Source organism: Ahaetulla prasina, chromosome 2 (assembly GCF_028640845.1).
Source record: "Ahaetulla prasina isolate Xishuangbanna chromosome 2, ASM2864084v1, whole genome shotgun sequence".
Taxonomy (NCBI): Eukaryota; Metazoa; Chordata; class Lepidosauria; order Squamata; family Colubridae; genus Ahaetulla; species Ahaetulla prasina.
Window position 1 is genome coordinate 27,614,177 of NC_080540.1, and position 19,959 is coordinate 27,634,135.

The following is a 19,959-nucleotide window of genomic DNA, read 5'->3' on the forward strand; positions in this document are numbered from 1 at the left end:
TTGTTAATGCTTGGAACTCGTTACCTGACTCCATAGTCTCTACTCAAAATCCCAAAATCTTCAACCAAAAACTGTCTAGTATTGACCTCACCCCATTTCTAAGAGGGCTATAAGGGGCGTGCATAAGAGCACAAAAGTGCCTACTGTTCCTGTCCTATTGTTCCCTTCATCATATCAAACTGATATAGTTGATGCATATTTTTTTTACATATATGTATATATTTTCTTCAAAATATGTTGTTTTATCTACAACAATTGTTTGTGTATACTGTTGTGACAAAAAGAAATAAAAAAAAACATCCCAACAGAGACACCGACCCAATAAAAAGAAGATCTTAGCATTCAGTACAGTGGAGGCTAATATGGGGGGAGGGATAGCGGTGCAGACCAGACCCCCTCTAATTCTGCCCTCACCCCCTTCCTCTTCCAGGTTCTCCCAGGCGCTCCCTGTGCTATTTCTACCTGAAAGTGTCAGAAACCAGCCAGGAGCAGCCCTGTTGGTGGCTGAAGAATTGCTGGAGAGCAAGTAGGAGGAGGAGAGAGAGGAGGAGGGGAAGGAGAGAGGAGGAGGAGGAGAAGGGGAGGAAGAGAGAGGAGGAGGAGGAGACTGAGGCAGGTCATCTGCTACCCCCAGGACAAGGAGGCTAACTGGGGAAGGGGACAACTGAAATCTGCCCCATCCCACTGTCAGGGTCTTTCTTTCTTTCTTTCTTTTTTTTAATTTGCATTTATATCCCGCCCTTCTTCGAAGACTCAGGGCGGCTTACACTATGTTAGCAATAGTCTTCATCCATTTGTATATTTATATACAAAGTCAACTTTATTGCCTCCAACAATCTGGATCCTCATTTTACCTACCTTATAAAGGATGGAAGGCTGAGTCAACCTTTCTGCTCTGCTTGGGAAGGTTGGTTCTCTTAAAGCTAAAGAGGAAGCCCCAGCGTCCCTTGGCTGACCTTAAAAACATCTGGGCAGGCCCACATCTGGTTACATCTCCTCTGGACTCCAGGGATTCCCAGCCAGCTGCTTGTGTGCCTGACTCCCATCAGGATCTCCCTTGCCAGCCATGGGGAGTGTCCCAGGCACAGGGAGGGGGTTGACCTGGAGGCAACCCAGCCCCTCCCCCAACCTCGGCCTCTTGCCAGGAAACTCTTATTTTCTGAGGAGTGTGAAAGTAGATAGCCCCCCCCCCCATTTCCCAGACCAGGAGAGGAAAGAGGTGGGTGAAAAGAGGTTGAGCTCTGAAGTTACCTCCATGATGAAAACAACAACAACAACAACAACAACAACAATAATAATACAGGTAGTCCTTGACTTACAACCACAATTGAGCCCAACATATTTGTTGCTAAGTGAAGGCTAAAACATATCAAGAACGGTTGCTGGAACTGGGCATGTCTAGTCCAGGGGTCGGCAATCTGCGGCTCCGGGGCCGCATGTGGCTCTTTAGGCCCTCTGCCGTGGTTCCCTGTCACCCTGTCACCGTAGTGGCATGGCCCGACCCTTAGTGCGGGAGCAAAGCGTCCCTGCCCTTGGCTTTGCACGGCAACAGCATTCCGTCTGGTACATTTGCCGTTGCCAACATCAGAGGTTGCTGGGAGAGAACGGCGGGGGAAATCTTGCAGGGTGGGGGCCATCCCCCAAGCCTGGCCTTCCTCCTCCCTTGTCGGCGGAGGCCAAGAGAAAGAAGGGGACCGCATGGGGAAGCGCTCCCCTGCCCGCGCCGCTTTCTCTTTCCTGTGCCTTCCCTGATCTCAGCTTTCTTCAAGATGTTCTTCAAGATAGCGCCGACGAAGACTGCCTCGGTGAAATGCTCTCCTATTCTATTCTATTCTATTCTATTCTATTCTATTCTATTCTATTCTATTCTATTCTATTCTATTCTATTTCAGAAAGAGCTATATTTCTGTTTGCTTTCGTTTCCCGGGGGAAGAGGACCCCCCACCCCGGCTCGCTCTCTCTCTCTCTCTCTCTCGCTCCCTGCCTCCGTCTCTTCTCACTCTGGGAAAGCCTTGCAGCCGTGCGTGCTCTCTTTGGAGCTTTTCGCCAGCTGTTTTTTTTCCCCCCTTCCTTTTGGAAAGCCAGGCGGCGGAGGCTCCCCTCCCCCTCCCCTCATGCGTGCGCACCTTCCCGTTCCTGCCACAGCCGGTGGGGGGGAGGGGCGAGAGGAAGAGGGGGGAGGGAAGCCTCCTCCGCAGGTTGCGCTCGTTGCTCTGCCAGCCCAACTGTCCAAAAGGAAGAGAGAGAGAGAGAAAAAAAACAGCTGGCGAAAAGCCCCAAAACAGGTGTTCTCTGGCGACCTGTTTTCTCTCCCCCGCTCTCTCGCTGGGAGAGAGAGACAGTTTTGCACAGCACTGCACTTCACCAGCATTCAACCTGTTTCTCTCTGCCTGGCTTTCCGGATGGGACTTACACTTACAGGACCCAAAGCCTCGCTCGCTCTGTCGGCAAGAGAGCGGGGTGTGGGGTGGGGAGATAAAACAGGTCACCGGAGAACAACGCTCCATGTAATAATAATAGTAATAATAATAATAATAATAATAATATAACAACAATAATACAATAATTATAATAAATATAATAATAATACAAGGGCAACCAATAGATTTAAACTTAATGTTAACCGCTTTAATCTAGATTGCAGAAAAGATGACTTCTGTAACAGAATCATCAGTGCTTGGAATACTTTACCTGACTCTGTGGTCTCTTCTCATAATCCTAAAAGCTTTAACCAAAAACTTTCTACTATTGACCTCACCCCATTCCTAAGAGGACCATAAGGTGCGTTGCATAAGCGCACAAACGTGCCTACCGTTCCTGTCCTATTGTTTTTCTTTTCTTCTTCCTATATATGTTTATATGTTTATATACTATATAATCTTTTTGTATGATGTTGTGACAAAATAAATAAATAAATAAATAACAACAGAGTTGTAAGGGACCTTGGAGGTCTTCTAGTCCAACCCCCTGCCCAGGCAGGAAACCCTACACCATCTCAGACAGATGATTATCCAACATTTTCTTAAAAATTTCCAGTGTTGGAGCATTCACAACTTCTGCAGGCAAGTCGTTCCTCTTATTAATTGTTCTCACTGTCAGGAAATTTCTCCTTAGTTCTAAGTTGCTTCTCTCCTTGATTAGTTTCCACCCATTGCTTCTTGTTCTACCCTCAGGTGCTTTGGAGAACAGCCCAACTCCCTCTTCTTTGTGGCAGCCCCTGAGATATTGGAACACAGCTATCATGTGTTCCCTAGTCCTTCTTTTTGTTAAACTAGACATACCCAGTTCCTGCAACTGTTCTTCATATGTTTTAGCCTCCAGTCCCCTCATCATCTTTGTTGCTCTTCTCTGCACTCTTTCTAGAGTCTCAACATCTTTGTTACATCGTGGCGACCAAAACTGAATGCAGTATTCCAAGTGTGGCCTTACCAAGGCATTATAAAGTGGCACTAACACTTCCTGTGATCTTGATTCTATCCCTCTGTTTATGCAGCCCAGAACTGTGTTGGCATTTTTAGCAAATCAGCAGCTGCTTCTTCTCTCCTCCGTTCTCTTGCTGGGGGAGCGTCTTTGGCAGCACAGCGCTTTGGGGACCCATCCGGAAAGCCAGGCACAAAGAAGCAACCAGGTTGAAGGCGCCCACGAGGACCCCAGGCTTGGAGCAGTTTTGGAGGTTGTTAAGGAGGACCCCCTCCTCAGCCCCAGCCATGCGTTTTCAAGCCCAGGTTGCTTGGAGTGAAAAGCTATTGCAATAGCCTGGGCTTGATAACGCATGGCTGGGGCCGAGGAGCCGTCCTCCTTAACAACAACGTTCCTTGTGGCATGCTTTCCCCTCTACCACCAGCCATGGGAGGAAGGCAAGGTTACGAGGCCTGTGGGAACAGTGGGGGGCCTGCAGTAGAAGTGGGTTTTCAGCAGAATCTGATTTTTGAGTAGTTCAGAGAACCAGTAATAAACCTGGCCCCGCCCCTATCTATTCTCTGCCTACCAAGTCCCAGCTGATCGGGAGGAAATGGGGATTTTGCAGTAACCTTCCCCTGGAGTGGGGAGTGAATGGAGATTTTACATTATTTTCCCATGCCATGTCCACCAAGCCACGCCCACTAAGCCATGCCACTGGGAAGCCACTGGGAACCTGCTGGGAGGAAAAACTGGGTGTGAGAGGGGTTCGTTTTTGAAAGAGAGAGAGAGAGAGAAAGGAGGCAGGGAAGAAAGGAAGGAAGGGAGGGAGGGAGGGAGGGAGGGAGGGAGGAAGAAGTACAAACCTGGCACTAGAGGCAGCTTCAGAGGATAACCCAGGGCTGGAAGGGACCTGGAGGTCATCTAATCCAACCCTGTTCCAGCAGGACATTGCTAATGAGTTTCTGCCTTTTGATCCCCATTTGCATAGCCACGCCCACCCAGTCACATGACCCCACCACCAAGCCATGCCCACCAAGCCACGCCCACAGAACCAGTAGCAAAAAAATTAGATTTCACCCCTGGCCCAAACGGTGGCAGGGCTGCCTTGGCGAGGTTGCTGCCCAGAATCTCTGTCTGTTATTAACACAGCTGCTTGCAATTACTGCAAATTCAAGCCCCACCAGGCCCAAGGTTGACTCAGCCTTCCATCCTTTATAAGGTAGGTAAAATGAGGACCCAGATTGTTGGGGGGAATAAAAGTTGACTTTGTATATAATATACAAATGGATGAAGACTATTGCTTAACACAGTGTAAGCCGCCCTGAGTCTTCAGAGAAGGGCGGGATATTAATTCAATTTTTTTTAAAAAAAACCCGAATAAGGAGCTGAAGGTCGGGGGGGGGGGGAATGAGGGGTGGGAGGGAGGCACGAAAGTCTTCCCTCCAGAGGAAGCCCTGAAGGAAGGCGCAGAGTCGGGCGACGGGAAGGGTGGCAACCAGGCGGACGCTCCGCGATTCCCAGTTCTTGCCCTGCGATGGCGGCGTGGAAACGGAGGCTGCAGGGGGATGGAGAAACCGCCGCGCCCCTGTACAAGGGGGGAAGAAGTGCCAGGCTAGGCGTCTGTTGTGCCTCGCCCGCCCTCCTCTCCTCAGCCGGGCCCCTCCCATCTCCTGCTATCCGATTCAGAGTCTGATAATGAAGAGGAACGGCCTGGCTTGCCTTCAGCCCCCAGCCCTGGCACCATGCCCGGACAGAATGTCAGGAATGCACAAACAAACCTCACTCCTACAGCATGTGAGCACGAAGCCAGCCACATGCTAGAATTGCCGGCAGCAGATCAGGAGGAAGGGAGTTCACGGTGGACGGATCCCCACTTCTGGAGAATTGAGAGGCAATGTCAGCAAAAGGAAGGGAGGGGCAGGCCTGGATAGGTGCTGAGTCATGGAGCCACACCCCATGGCCTATATAAAGGATCTGTTTTTTGGCATTCCTTGAGTCAAGCAAAGTCTCATCTGGTTTGCTGAAGTCACACCTTGGATTCCTGCCTGGCCTGAGAAATCTGAAAGGAATTTGGCAAAGCTGCAGAGGCTTCATGGCCATGCTTCATACAGACTTCCCAGACCCGGCCATTGGAGGGGGAGTGGGACACGACAGCGTCGGAGTTGCAGGGAGGCCCCAAGCGGAGATGGAGGAGGCCGAAGAGAATAAGTGAGGGTGGCCGGAGAGCCTGCGGGGAGTCCAGATCCCTCTCGGACCTTCAGGCTTTGGCCGCGCCCATGGGGAGTGGGAGTGATGGGACAGGATCTCTTCCCTCATCCCCCACTTGAAAAGAGTCTTAAAAAGGTAAAAGGTAAAGGTTCCCCTCGCACATATGTGCTTGTTGTTCCCGACTCTAGGGGGCGGTGCTCATCTCCGTTTCAAAGCACAAGAGCCAGGCTGTCCGAAGATGTCTCCGTGGGTCATGTGGCCAGCATGACTAAAGCATGGAATGCTGTTCCCTTCCCACCAAAGGTGGTCCCTATTTTTCTACTTGCATGTTTTACGTGCTTTCGAGCTGCTAGGTTGGCAGAAGCTGGGACAAGTCACGGGAGCTCACCTCGTTATGCGGCACTAGGGATTCGAACCACTGAACTGCCGACCTTTCAATCGATAAGCTCAGTATCTTAGCCACTGAGCCACTGACCTTTTGAAAAGGGTCTTAAGTCAGGACAAATGGATCGATCACTTTTTGTTTTTTTTTACAGGTGAGAGTTGGCAGGTCGAATTGGTTGGGTAAATAGAGCAGGAAGGAGTTCATAAATTGTAGAGCTGTTTTGCAAAGGAGGGGGGGACTTTTATTGTTGAAAGATACTTCTCAGTATTAAACTGGGGGTATCAATATGATGTCTGTTCTTTTCTTTTTATACACATTTTGTTTTGTTTTCTTGTTTCCTTTCCTTTTGGATTTAGTATTTTAACTTTTGATAGAAAATATAATTATTGGGGAGAAAGTCTGAATATATTAATAAATCTTTTATTAGCGCCAAAGGAACTCAATAGTTTTGCTGCTTTTCCTGGAGGGGAAAAAAAAGGCTGCCCAGGTGCCAAGAATTTGTTTCCTTCTCAGACGTTTGAGAGGGATCTGATTCTACCTGAGCGTTATCTCCTCCTCCAGGATCTCAGCCTGCAAGCGGGAGACAAGCCTGATCTGGTTTAGATTCCAGGCCCAGGCGATGCCTGTCGGGTGCTGCATGGCCTGGGCACACTGAGGCTGAAGTTCACTCTCAGCCCTAGAACTTCATTTCTCAGCTCAGCCTACCTTGCAGGGTTCTTGTGTGGAGAAATGAAAATAAATGCTTTTTTAAAAAAACATTTTTATTTTTCAACATATAAACATTTTATATTTTCTTAAACAGTGTGTCGTCTACGTACAAATATCTCTGTGCAACAGCTTTCAACATTTACAACATCATTGACATAATATTAATTCTCTAATCTTAAAATTCCAATATATTAAGCAATTGAACATTATTAACCTATTCAGTTTCCTCTTAACACATCTTCTAATAAAAATACAATACTAACAGTAAACTTAATTTTCTTCCTCATCATAATAGTAACAATTATCATCTTGTTTATACCTCTATCTTAACATATTTTCTATTCTTCTTTAGTCTTGTTCCCTCATTTCCAATTTCCCTTTTAACCATTGATAAAATACTTCCCGTATCTTATGTTCTTTCTCTTTAATTATTAATGTTAATCTATTCATTTCTGCACATTCTAATATTTTCCTTCTCATCAGTAGGAATCACTTCACTCTTCCAATGTTGTGCCAATACAATTCTAGCTGCAGTTAATACATGGATAATTAAATAGACATTCTCTTTAGTTTCGGGTAAAATCCCCAGCAAAAATATTTCTGGCTTTAACTCAATGTGTTGCTTTATCATCTTCTCCAACCATGTCTATTTTTGTCCAATATTTTTTGCTTCTACACATGTCCACCACATATGATAGTAAGATCCAGGAATCCAATGGTGGCACTTCCAACATTTAGCTGACTTACCTATAAACATCTTCTCCAGTCTTGCCGGTAGTAGATGCCATCTGTAAAACATCTTATACAAGTTCTCTTTAGAATAGAATAGAATAGAATAGAATAGAATAGAATAGAATAGAATAGAATAGAATAGAATAGAATAGAATAGAATAGAATAGAATTTTTATTGGCCAAGTGGGATTGGACACACAAGGAATTTGTCTTGGTGCATATGCTCTCAGTGTACATAAAAGAAAAGATACGTTCATCAAGGTACAACATTTACAACACAATTGATGGTCAATATATGCGGTGGTCTCTCATGAAGCAATGAGCCGGAAGCAAAGTTTTCGTTGGGATGAGAGCCCAGAACAAAATCTAAGCCTCTCCTTTTATTAGGATTCTTACAGGAAAGCATTTGCATAAAAGACAATAACATCAGAAGGCACACACATCAAAGAGAGTCTATCAGAAAGCAATACATCAAACAAAATCTTGTATATCGATCATGTAGCAAAACATAGCAATACATCCTGTGACATCCTAACCTTGCATACCAATTGATCTTCACATAAAGGGATTCCTTAGATCTTTGTGAGGAAGATCTTATCAAGTAAAGGAAACGGGATGTAAAACTGTAAATGCATCTTCACACCATAGAGGTAAATATCCTGCTCCTCTGATGTGACTTTAACATCAAAGAAGTTTCTACCTATGTGATTCAACTAGCTGGGAGAATCCCATGCTAATCTAGCACATAGGCGATCTCTCAGATGGAATCCGTATGGCTATATTGCAACATCTCTTCCTTTTTTATTTTTTAAGGCCAGACAATCAGTCGGTTTCATTATTAGCCATACTATCCTTGTCTATTTCTGAGTCATCATCCAGGCAAAAGGTTTTAGGTGCAGGCAAGATGTAATCATCTTTGAGTTCCTCTACGGTCAGCAATTGGTAACGGGCAGGATCATGCTTATGCCACAATGCCATGACTTGTGCAGTTGCTTTCTTTTCTGCTAGTAAAGATAGACTTTTAGAAATTGTTTTAACAAAAATAGGTAGAATACAAAGTAAAATTATACATCCTAATGCAATCATACCAATTAAAACTATAATAGCTTGTAAACCAGGTAATTTAGGCAACCATCCTGAAAAGGCATCTTCAAAGTTAAGTCCCTTAGTTTATTCATAGAGTCCTGTACAATGCCAGAATGGTCGGCATAGAAGCAGCATTCTTCCTTTGGAGCCACAAACAATCCACCCTCTTGGAGGAAGAGAAGGCCAAAGGAGCGGTAGATGTCTCTTGTAGGAAGAGAGTCAATTGCCGGTATGACTCTGCAGCAGAGAAATGTCAATGGTGTCAGATGGGGGAAGGTCCCCTGTTTTTGTTTTTTGATGGTAGGGACGGATATGTCGGCCAGGGACCCACAAAGTCTCACCATTGATTTGGATGGCAGCTGCTGACAGAAATCTCAAATACAGTCCTTACATGAATACATAAAACAAGAAAGAACCAAACTGTCTTCTGGGAATTGAAAAAAGTCTTTTGATCGTTACATGTTTACTCATTACATGTCCATTTCTTTATTGGGAAGTGTCTCTTTTGGGGAAAGCATCTTGACCCATGTATTCGACTTCCACAGGTTGAAGTCATCTGCAGGACTAAAAGACATGAGAAGGGATCCCCTCCTCCTCCCTTTCTGGGTGAGAAAAGGCATCGTTGGAGGATTAGGGAGGGGGCCAAGGGGGAATAGATAGCTTGCAGGTAGAACTTGAAAAGAAACAACAACAGATTAGCATTTAAACAGATAAACTGGTATAATATATTCCCATATGAGAAAAGGTAGCTGGATTCACATGCTTCAGGAGATGAACAGGTAAAATCATTTAAACAAAAGTACAGAGAAGAAAGAAAGTTGAACTCTGTTCTTCATCCTGTCTAGGTAGCCGGTCCATCCTGGGCAAAAAGTCATTTTTCTTCTTTCTAGCACTTTTAAAATTCATACCCACACAAAAGCAAGGACAAAGAAGAGATGACACAACTTGGGGTGGGTGGGTTTACACACAAATCTCAGTTTTGTTTTTTAACAAAGGTACTATGTGGAAGACAGAGAAAAAGATAAACAATCAACAAAAGCCCAACTCCCCCCCTTTTTATTCATGTGTGGAAGTTGTTCACTAACAAATCCATACTATCAAAAACTGCCAAAAACAAACTTTTCTAACTCCTAACTCCTAACATTAAACTTTTATTTCAACTTCATTAACGAATTAAATCCTTCACAGTACCAGTATCTGATCATCCTTCTAAATCTCTCTTCACATCCTGTAACTTTCTAATTTATCTCTGAAATAGTTCCTAAACCAGGGCACATCTTGTGCTGCTAAAAAATAAAGATAAACAATACAAACAGCAAATAGGAGGCACCTTGAGTCTGATTCAAAAAAGAAAAACATTTTGTAAGCTTTTGGGTGAGTCTGTTTATGTGGAAAACCTGAGTGCATTTCCCAAAAAAAAGATTTCTGCTTAAAAAAAATTGCATCCATACATAAGAAGATAGCCATTTGTCTGAAATGCTGTAGGGTTTCCTGCCTGGGCAGGGGGTTGGACTAGAAGACCTCTAAGGGTCCCTTTCAACTCTTATTATGTATGTTAACAGCTTCAAAAATACAAAGCTAAATGACACATTTTGAGTCAACTCTGTGCTTTGAAAACATTTATAAATGTATATCAGGCAGAAATTAAAAATTAAAATCAAAAATCAAAATTGTATGCAGGGTTAAAAATCAAAATCAAAATTGTTTTCAGGGTTGAAAAGAAAATATATCTGCATATTTGTCCCTCCCTTCTCAGACAGGCACAGCAGAGAAAAAAAGGTGGGGGAGATGAATGGTTTTCCCTCTTCACCCACCCCCTCCCCTGGCTCAACAAGGGGGGGGGGAAGTAGTTAAGATAAGCCAGCGAGGACAGAGAGAAAAAAAAAATTTAAAAGTCCACCCTGAGGGGGAAATGGCTGTATTCCAGCCCCTCCTTTCTCTCACCCTCCCAACCTGGCTCAGATACACACACACATATTGCAATCAGGCACATATTTCTTGTAAAAACACTCTAGATACACACGCACGCGCGCGCACACACACACACACACACACACACACACATTTCTTGCAAATCCAAAAGACAACACAGAAATCTCACACCTTCTCAATGAGTTTTGCACATACACACATTCCATGCAAATCAAGCATCACAATTATCTCTACAATTCTTATGCAGGTCTGGAAATGATTACCTGCATACATACACTCGCACACATATCATCAAACAACATTTGCAGACCTGGGGAAGTTGCCTCTTTAAATCTTCTTCCCTCAAGTGAGAAAACTCAGCAGTTTAAGTCATGAATGTGATTGTGGATCCTTTTGAGTCATTTTTTGATAAGGAGGAGGTCCTGACAACTTTCTAAGTGACATCTGCAAGTCCTTTTTCATGTAAAATGAGGCATTCAAGGGCCATGAGCCACGTGGACAGAATTTTTGCAGGGGCTCTTGGACTTTCATGGAAATAGGTTGCCAATTTCTTCCATGTAGTCACTTTGAGCACCTTTTCCGGCTTGTTTTCAAATATAGGGAAGTAATTGAACCAAATTGGTTGGGCTATAGTCTGAGTGACCATACCCATGGGGGAAAGGGAGAGGCGCTCTGGGGGGAGGGAGGCAGGCAGGGGAAAGGAGGCAGTTTTCAAAGCAGGGATGGAAGAAGCAGGTATATGCTTTGGAGGTGGGAGGCAAGGGGCTGAAGGGACAGCAGGCACAGGGTTAATTTTTAGCTCAGTATGTTTTGAGAGTTCAGAAAGGTGGGGGGAAAAAGAGGACACAGAGAGGGGGAATAGATCAGTTTTTTTTCTTTCATTACCCTCCGTGAAGGTTTCTTCTGACACTGCACTGATAGAAGGGTAAATAGGAGGAGGGGGGAGGGGGGAGGAAACACAAGGGGTTTTGGATGCAGGAGGATTTTCTGCTATCAGGGGGGAGGGCAAAGATGAGGAACTTGAAGAGTTAGTATCAAAAAGGGGCTCCGAAGGACGGGAAAGGATATCCTCCAGGGCAGGAGTGGTCAATTTAGTAGCAGCATTTTCATGTGGTGAAGGTTGTTTCAAAGGCTCAAGGAGAGACTGATTCTGAGCTGCTAGGATTTCCATAATTATTTTCCAGGTACTTAAGATAGAGGCTGGGGCTCGTGGGGATGCATGGAGATATTTGCCAATCTGTCTCCACGTTGCTGGTTTTAAAGAGCCTGCCTCAGGATAAGAAAGACAATGATGCCAAATATATTTTAACAAATCCTTCAGTTTTCCTTTTGTTACTTGTTCCTTGTCCGCATAGTTAAAAAAGAATAAATTTGATTTGGTTAGTTCCCTCAGCTCACGTAAATGTTTCTCCTGAGCCTTAGAGAATTTCCCTCCCATACTTACGAAAGGTCCGTTGTTCGCCAGCGATGAACGGATGAGGTGCACCAAGCCTATCCCAGGCGGTAAGGATGGGAGGTCAAAGGATGTGCCAGGAACGTATCCTTTGGTAGAATCTCTTTGAAAGAAAAGATCTTTTGGGAGCGTATCCTTGATGGGATCACACTGAAAGAAAAGATCTTTTGGGAGCGTATCCTTGATGGGATCACGCTGAAAGAAAAGATCTTTTGGGAGCGTATCCTTGGTGGGATCACGCTGAAAGAAAAGATCTTTTGGGAGCGTATCCTTGATGGGATCACGCTGAAAGAAAAAGATCTTTTGCAGGATCGCATTGAGAGAAGTATTCTTTTAGCAAAATCTTGGTAATCACGTCCAGGGTCACCAGTTGCAGTGGTCTCTCATGAAGCAATGAGCCAGAAGCAAAGTTTTCGTTGGGATGAGAGCCCAGAACAAAATCTAAGCCTCTCCTTTTATTAGGATTCTTACAGGAAAGCATTTGCATAAAAGACAATAACATCAGAAGGCACACACATCAAAGAGAGTCTATCAGAAAGCAATACATCAAACAAAATCTTGTATATCGATCATGTAGCAAAACATAGCAATACATCCTGTGACATCCTAACCTTGCATACCAATTGATCTTCACATAAAGGGATTCCTTAGATCTTTGTGAGGAAGATCTTATCAAGTAAAGAAAACGGGATGTAAAACTGTAAATGCATCTTCACACCATAGAGGTAAATATCCTGCTCCTCTGATGTGACTTTAACATCAAAGAAGTTTCTACCTATGTGATTCAACTAGCTGGGAGAATCCCATGCTAATCTAGCACATAGGCGATCTCTCAGATGGAATCCGTATGGCTATATTGCAACAAATATATATTGCAACAAATATTTACTGTAATGCTCTCTACATGGGGCTCCCCTTGAAGTGCGCTCGGAGGCTTCAGTTAGTCCAGAATGCAGCTGCGCGGGTTATAGAGGGAGCTACGCGTAGCTCCCATGTAACACCGCTCCTGCGCAGACTGCACTGGCTGCCTGTGGCCTTCCGGGTGCACTTTAAGGTGTTGGTTATGACCTTTAAATCGCTCCATGGCTTAGGACCTGGGTACTTACGGGACCGCCTGCTGTTACCACATGCCTCCCACCGACCTGTACGCTCCCATAGAGAGGGACTTCTCAGGGTGCCGTCCGCCAAACAATGTCGGCTGGCGGCCCCCAGGGGAAGGGCCTTCTCTGTGGGGGCTCCCACACTCTGGAACGAGCTTCCCCCGGGTTTACGCCAAATACCCGACCTTCGGACATTTCATCGCGAACTCAAGACTCATCTTTTTATCCGCGCGGGGCTGGCTTAAAATGGGATTTTATTGTTTAAATTTATTAATTTTAAACGGGGTTTTTTAGTATGGTAAATTTTAATCATTGGGCTAATTTAAAATAAGTTTTTTAAATCGTATTTTAAATTTGTATATTGTATTGTTGGTTTTATTATGCCTGTACACCGCCCTGAGTCCTTCGGGAGAAGGGCGGTATAAAAATCAAATAAAATAATAATAAATAATAATAATATAAATCATAAGGATTGCCAGCAACAAAGTTACAGTCATACAGTCAACATTGTTAATTTATGATTCTTTTCCTACAGCTTCTGCCCTTTATCTAATTCTATTGTGTAGCCAAAAATTTTCGCCCATGCTATCATTGTTTCTTTTACTTGTTCCTCTTTAAACTTTATACCCAATAAGTAACTATATAATATCGATCCCTTGCTCACACATTTCTTGTTTAGTTTTGAACTCCCCCATTTTATTCAAAATGTATTTATAGCTAACAATATTTCCCACATTTGGATGAATCAATGCTTCCACAAATACAGAGAGCCCTGTACAAAAGGGATAGGAAGGAAATCCCCTGGGCTCACAATCCCCCTTGGAGGACTCCCGTGGCTTCTTTCCAAGGGCCAGAGAATGTGTGCCTTAAGATCGCCTCTCTTCCACATTTGCTGGTTTCTCCTGCCTGCTTCCAGGAAGGACCAATTCTTGAATACAGCTCGCCTGTCTGGAACCCACACCTCATTTCGGACATTAATACAATTGAGCGTGTCCAGAAATATTTTACAAGAAGAGTTCTCCACTCCTCTGAGTACAACAAAATACCTTATGCCACCAGACTTGAAATCCTGGGTTTAAAAAATTTAGAATGCCTTCGACATGACCTGAGCTTAACTCATAGAATCATCTCTTACAACGTCCTTCCTGTTGAAGACCTGTATACTGCACAAATCAAGAAGAGGGCCGTGAAAATATTTACAGATTCCTCACATCCTGGACATAAACTGTTTCAACCCCTACCCTCAAAACGACGCTATAAAGCACTGCACACCAGAACAACTAGACACAAGAACAGTTTTTTCCCGAAGGCCATCGCTCTGCTAAACAAATAATTCCCTCAACACTGTCAAACTATTGACTGAATCTGCACTACTATTAATCTTCTCATCGTTCCCATCACCAATCTCTTTCCACTTATGACTGTATGACTATAACTTTGTTGCTGGCAATCCTTATGATTTATATTGATATATTGACCATCAATTGTGTTGTAAATGTTGTATCTTGATGAACGTATCTTTTCTTTTATGTACACTGAGAGCATATGCACCAAGACAAATTCCTTGTGTGTCCAATCATACTTGGCCAATAAAATTCTATTCTATTCTATTCTATTCTGACTACTTCAGCTTCAATCGCAACATTACATGAGCACACAAGAGATTTAAGCTTTATGTGAACCGCTCCAATCTTGATTGCAGAAAATATGACTTCAGTAACAGAGTTCTTAATGCCTGGAATGCGCTACCTGACTCTCTGGTCTCTTCCCTAAATCCCCAAAGCTTTAACCAAAAACTGCCTACTATTGACCTCACCCCATTCCTAAGAGGTCTGTAAGGGGCGTGCATAAGAGCACAAACGTGCCTACTGTTCCTGTCCCAATGTCCCCTTTGATTGTATCCAATTCGTATAGTTTTTTTTATACTTATGCTTATATATAGTTATTTCATGCTTATGCTGACATATACTGTTGTGACAAATAAATAAATAAAAGAAATAAATAAATAAACAAGTCTTTCTGGGAGCCTCCCTAGACAGTCTCCAGGGGCAGCCAAAGGAACAACCTGGCAGTCTAAGCTTTTGGGGATCTTCCAGCCCAAGAATCTCTTTTCCTGCGTTTCTCTCTCAAAAGTCTCACTTCTGCGTGATAAACAACAATCCGGCATGACACGATTGGCCCTTTTTGTTGTACACAATGATCCAAGTATTGTTTTTTGTTAGTTGCGAAGTCATGTCCGACACAACATTCCTCCAGGCCTTCCTGTCGTCTACCATCCTCTGGAGACCATTTAAGCTTCCGCCGACTGCTTCAGTGACTCCATCCAGCCACCTCGTTCTCTGTCGTCCCCTTCTTCTTTTGCCCTCCATCTTTCCCAGCATTAGGCTCTTCTCCAGCGAGTCCTTCCTTCTCCTTAGGTGGCCAGAGTATTTCAGTTTCATCTTCAGGATCTGGCCTTTTAAAGAGCAGTCAGGGTTGATCTCCTCTAGGACTGACCTTCTCGAGGTTTGATCGCCTTGCAGTCCAAGGGATTCGCAGGAGTCTTCTCCAGCACCAAGTTCAAAGGCCTCCATTCTTTGGCGCTCAGCCTTTCTTATGGTCCAACTTTCACAGCCATTAGTTGCAACTGGGAAAACCATAGCCTTGACTATACGCACTTTTGTTGGCAGGGTGATGTCTCTGCCACCAGTGAACCTGGGGTCTTGAAGGGTTCGGATTATGAGTTGGAGGTCCCAGAAGCGCTTGTTGATGTGATGATGATATGATCAGTAAGCCGTCTAGATAGCACAGATAGACAGCTGGATGAGCTATGCCCCCAGATGGGCGGCCACCACATCGAGAAGTTTCGTGAATGTCTAAATAGCTTTCCTCCCCAGGAGCAAGCACCTTTTAATTTCTTGGCTGTAGTCCCCATGTGCAGTGATCTTGGAGCCCAGAAAAATAAAATCTGTCACTACCTCCATTTCTTCCCCATCTATTTGCCAGGAATTGAGATGGGGAGGGGAATAGAGGGGAGGGTGAGGGTGAAGGGGAGTGTGGGGGAGGGGTAACGCTAGGGGAGGGGAGGAGATTTATTTGGGCCACTTGCCTAAAGTCTTATCAATAAACGAACACGGAGTTCTCCAGTCTCTACTCATATGACTAAAATGCCCATTGTCCACTCCTAGAATCCCGAACTGTCCAATTGCACCAGGAAGTCACAGCCAGCAAAAGGTCCTCAGAAGAAGCGGCGGGTTGATGGGCGGGGAGGTGTCTCTCGGAGGGGGCCTCGCAAGAAGAATTAAGCAAGGAGGGCATCGCTGTGGCTGCGTTCACACAACCCGCGTCCTCTGCGTGGCTAAACTTGGCAGGTCGCCATCCTCTAGAGTGGATCGCAGCGTCTTGTGGGCGGCGCCCGGCTAGGACCCCGCGCCCCCTTCCTTGGGCGGCGTAGTTTCGGGGACACGCAGACTTTGGGGGGTGGGTGGGAGAAAAGTTCAGCTCAGGAGAGTCACCGCTGCGGAGCGCGTAGGGCGAAGCGCGGGACAAAAGGGGAGGGACAAAAGGAGCGGCCAGACCTCGGCATACTTCTCTGGTTGCAGGTGAAAAGCGCATCTGGCTGGAGGACGATGCGACAGCCACGGGCATCCCTCTGGCTCCTGGGAGCGGTGCTGGGGGTCTCCTTGCGGGGGGGCTGCTGCGGTGAGTGCCTGGAGGGACTTGTGACCCGGAGGGGAGGAAGCAGAAAGGGGAGGGGGGCCGTGTCTCGAGCTGGGTCTCTCCCTCGCTAAGTTCCTTTCCTGGCCTTCCTTCCCTTTCGTGTTTCGTTAGGTCTCGTATAAAAAACCTTTTGGTATTTCATTGGTAATCCACTCCCATTTATATTTAGGAGAAAATAGCGGAATTTTTGTCCTGGAGGGACAAAAGTGGCGGGACTTTGCTTGATATACCTGGTTGCAGGTATAAGAAGATAAGGTACAAGAAGAGTTCTCCATTCCTCTGAAAACAACAAAAATACCTTACCCCACCAGACTTGAAATCCTAGGCTTTGAAAACTTGGAACTCCGTCGCCTTCGACAAGACCCAAGTTTAACTCAGAGAATCATCTATTGTAATGTCCTTCCTGTTAAAGACTACTTCAGCTTTAATTGCAATAATACTAGAGCAACCAATAGATTTAAACTTAATGTCAACCGCTTTAATCTAGATTGCAGAAAATATGACTTCTGTAACAGAATCATCAGTGCCTGGAATACTTTACCTGACTCTGTGGTCTCTTCCCATAATCCTAAAAGCTTCAACCAAAAACTTTCTACTATTGACCTCACCCCATTCCTAAGAGGACCATAAGGGGCGTGCATAAGCGCACAAACGTGCCTACCGTTCCTGTCCTATTGTTTTTTCTTTTCTTCTTCCTATATATATGCTTATACCTCCTCATATTTACTCATATATGTGTTTATATATTATATAATCTTTTTGTATGATACCTACATATATTGTTATGACAAATAAATAAAAATAAAAATAAAAAATAAAGAGGCGCGCGTGGCTGGAAGGCGATGGGAAAAGAAGCGGTTGCATCAGGAGAGTTGGGGGACAGACCGGAGGGGCGAAGAAAAGGAGGGGCTCTTTGTAGACGAGTTTGCAGCTTTGTTTTATTATTTTATAATTTTCCCAGCATGGAGGAGGAATGGGATGTTTAGACACGGACCCTTGGCTGTGCTCCCTCTGCCGCCAGCCACCCGCCTCAGTCCATTTACACCCAGCTTTTCTCCTCCACTGGTCCTTTCACTGCCAATGGCTTCCTGGCCCTCCGCCCCTGCCCATTCACCCAGATAACTTATTGCCCTTCCCACTTTCTCCGTTTCTCTCTCTGCATAAGTTCAGTCTTGGGGGGCTGCATTCTAGGGGGTGTTCAATGCCAGGTGGCAGGCAGAAGCAATGATACTGGGGTGGGAGGGGCAGCATGCGACGGTCGACCACAGAGACTGGGAGGGGAGTCACCGGGGAGCGGGGGGGGGGGGGGCGGCAGACAGGCAAGACTGTTGGCTCAGATTGCAACTCATTCAGATCTAACGAAAGTGGTGGAGGGAGCTTTTACTATCTATAAACGTGTCAATTAAAACAAATAATCATTTAAGCTACATCCACAATATAACAGTAAACAATTAAAATCATTACATCCACAACATTATCTAAATTCATAAATTTTACTTTCCATCCTTCACAGTTAAATAATATCATCCCATAGGTTTATACCATACAAATGGCAAATAACAAAAATCCTATAATTTGTATCCTAAACAAATCAATTAAAAAAATTAACTATAATCATCATATTCGCATCTTAAACATTCCTCCCCTCTCCTATTCCATTTTCCATCATTTCCAAACCATTTAACTTAGCATCTAACAACAAAGGATTCCCACTCTTTAAAACATTAATATAGAAATGTCTTGCTTTCGTAACTGAATTAAGAAAATACTTTCTGCCTCTAAAATTCACTGACAAACCCATTGGAACTTCCCATCTACAATATATCTGATGTTTCTTTTTTTTTTCATATCCAATAACATATTTAATGTACCATCATATACAATTAATCGGACCTGCCCGGTCACCACCCCCTTCCTTTATCTCTCTTCCCTTCTCTACCTTCTTCTACTTTCCACAACCATCCTCCCCCTCTCTTATCTACATCCTCTCCTCCTTCCTCCCTACTCCTTTCTTCTCCCTCTTCTATCCCTCTTCCTTCCTTTCTTCTTCCTCATCTTCTCTTTCTTACCTCCTTCTCTCTTCCTTCTTTCCCATCATTCTGAAATGGTAGCCAGGCAGCTCCGATCTTATATTAATTATACATCTTCAATCATCTTTGTACATTAACTATTAATCCATTTTCTACCCTCATCCCCCCCCCCCCCCCCCTCCCCCTCTCCCCCCCCCGGGACTTCCCAGAACCGAATACAGGGTATAAAACTAACAACAAAAATTAAAATATAACACAAATCATAATCCATAGTCACTCCTTAAAACCTCCACTCCCCTTCCAAAAACAAAGAAAATACATTTCTTCCAATCCATTATATATCAGACCATTCCACTCCTAGAGTTCTCAGAAATTTCCGATTGAGTTGGTGTTTGTTCTTGAATAAAGTACATAGTTTTTAATATCCAACTTCGTCAATCAATATCAAAACAACGTTCCATCTTCCAATATTCACCAAGGGTTCTTCTAAAATGTCCTTCTTCCTTAAGCAGTCTCTCAAGAATATCATATTTCCAACTTAATTTCTTAAATTTTTCTGTCCAACCTTCATGGGTAAACAATAGTCCATCTTTTCATATCTTTGACATTTATATACGTCAAATAATATTACAAATATCCAATATATCAATTGTAATAATTAAAATCTTCACTTTACCTTGCTTATATCAAATAACATTATTAAAATTACACCTATAACTTATCCAAAATATATCTATTATAACAATTAAATTCTAGTTAGCCATATAACAACATTACATCCATCTCTTAAATATAATATTTAATCCAAATTCCTAAATTTTACTATCTATCCTCCAAAGTTAAACAATATTCCATCTTCCTATTCCTTTATACCTCAAATATATCAAATAGTACCCCTAAAATTACACATTTATATCCAAAATAAATCATTTACAAAAATTAACCATAATCATATATAATAGAATTAAACATTCTCCTCCTTCTTCTGTCTTACATTTTCCACCATCTATTCACCATTGAACTTAACGTCTATTAATAAAGGGTTCCCAATCTTTAATACATTAGTGTAGAAATCTCGTGCTTTAAAAACTGTATTGAGAAAATACTTTCTTCCTTTATAATTCACTGTTAAACCAGCTGGAACCTCCCATCTAAAATATATCTGATGTTTCTTAAGCTCATCCACTAAAAAGGCAAATTCTTTTCTCTTTCTTAACATTTTAG

General features: G+C 43.8%; 1 protein-coding gene across 1 annotated transcript in view; it reads left to right on the forward strand.

Annotated features, from left to right (window-relative positions):
- The window catches only part of LOC131190450 (major histocompatibility complex class I-related gene protein-like), a 33,779-nt gene that overhangs the window by 531 nt on the left and 13,289 nt on the right, over positions 1-19,959 (forward strand). Inside the window, exon 2 of the mRNA XM_058167772.1 lies at positions 431-526. Coding sequence (XP_058023755.1) covers positions 431-526 — 96 coding nt within the window. The remainder of the gene's footprint in view (positions 1-430; positions 527-19,959) is intronic.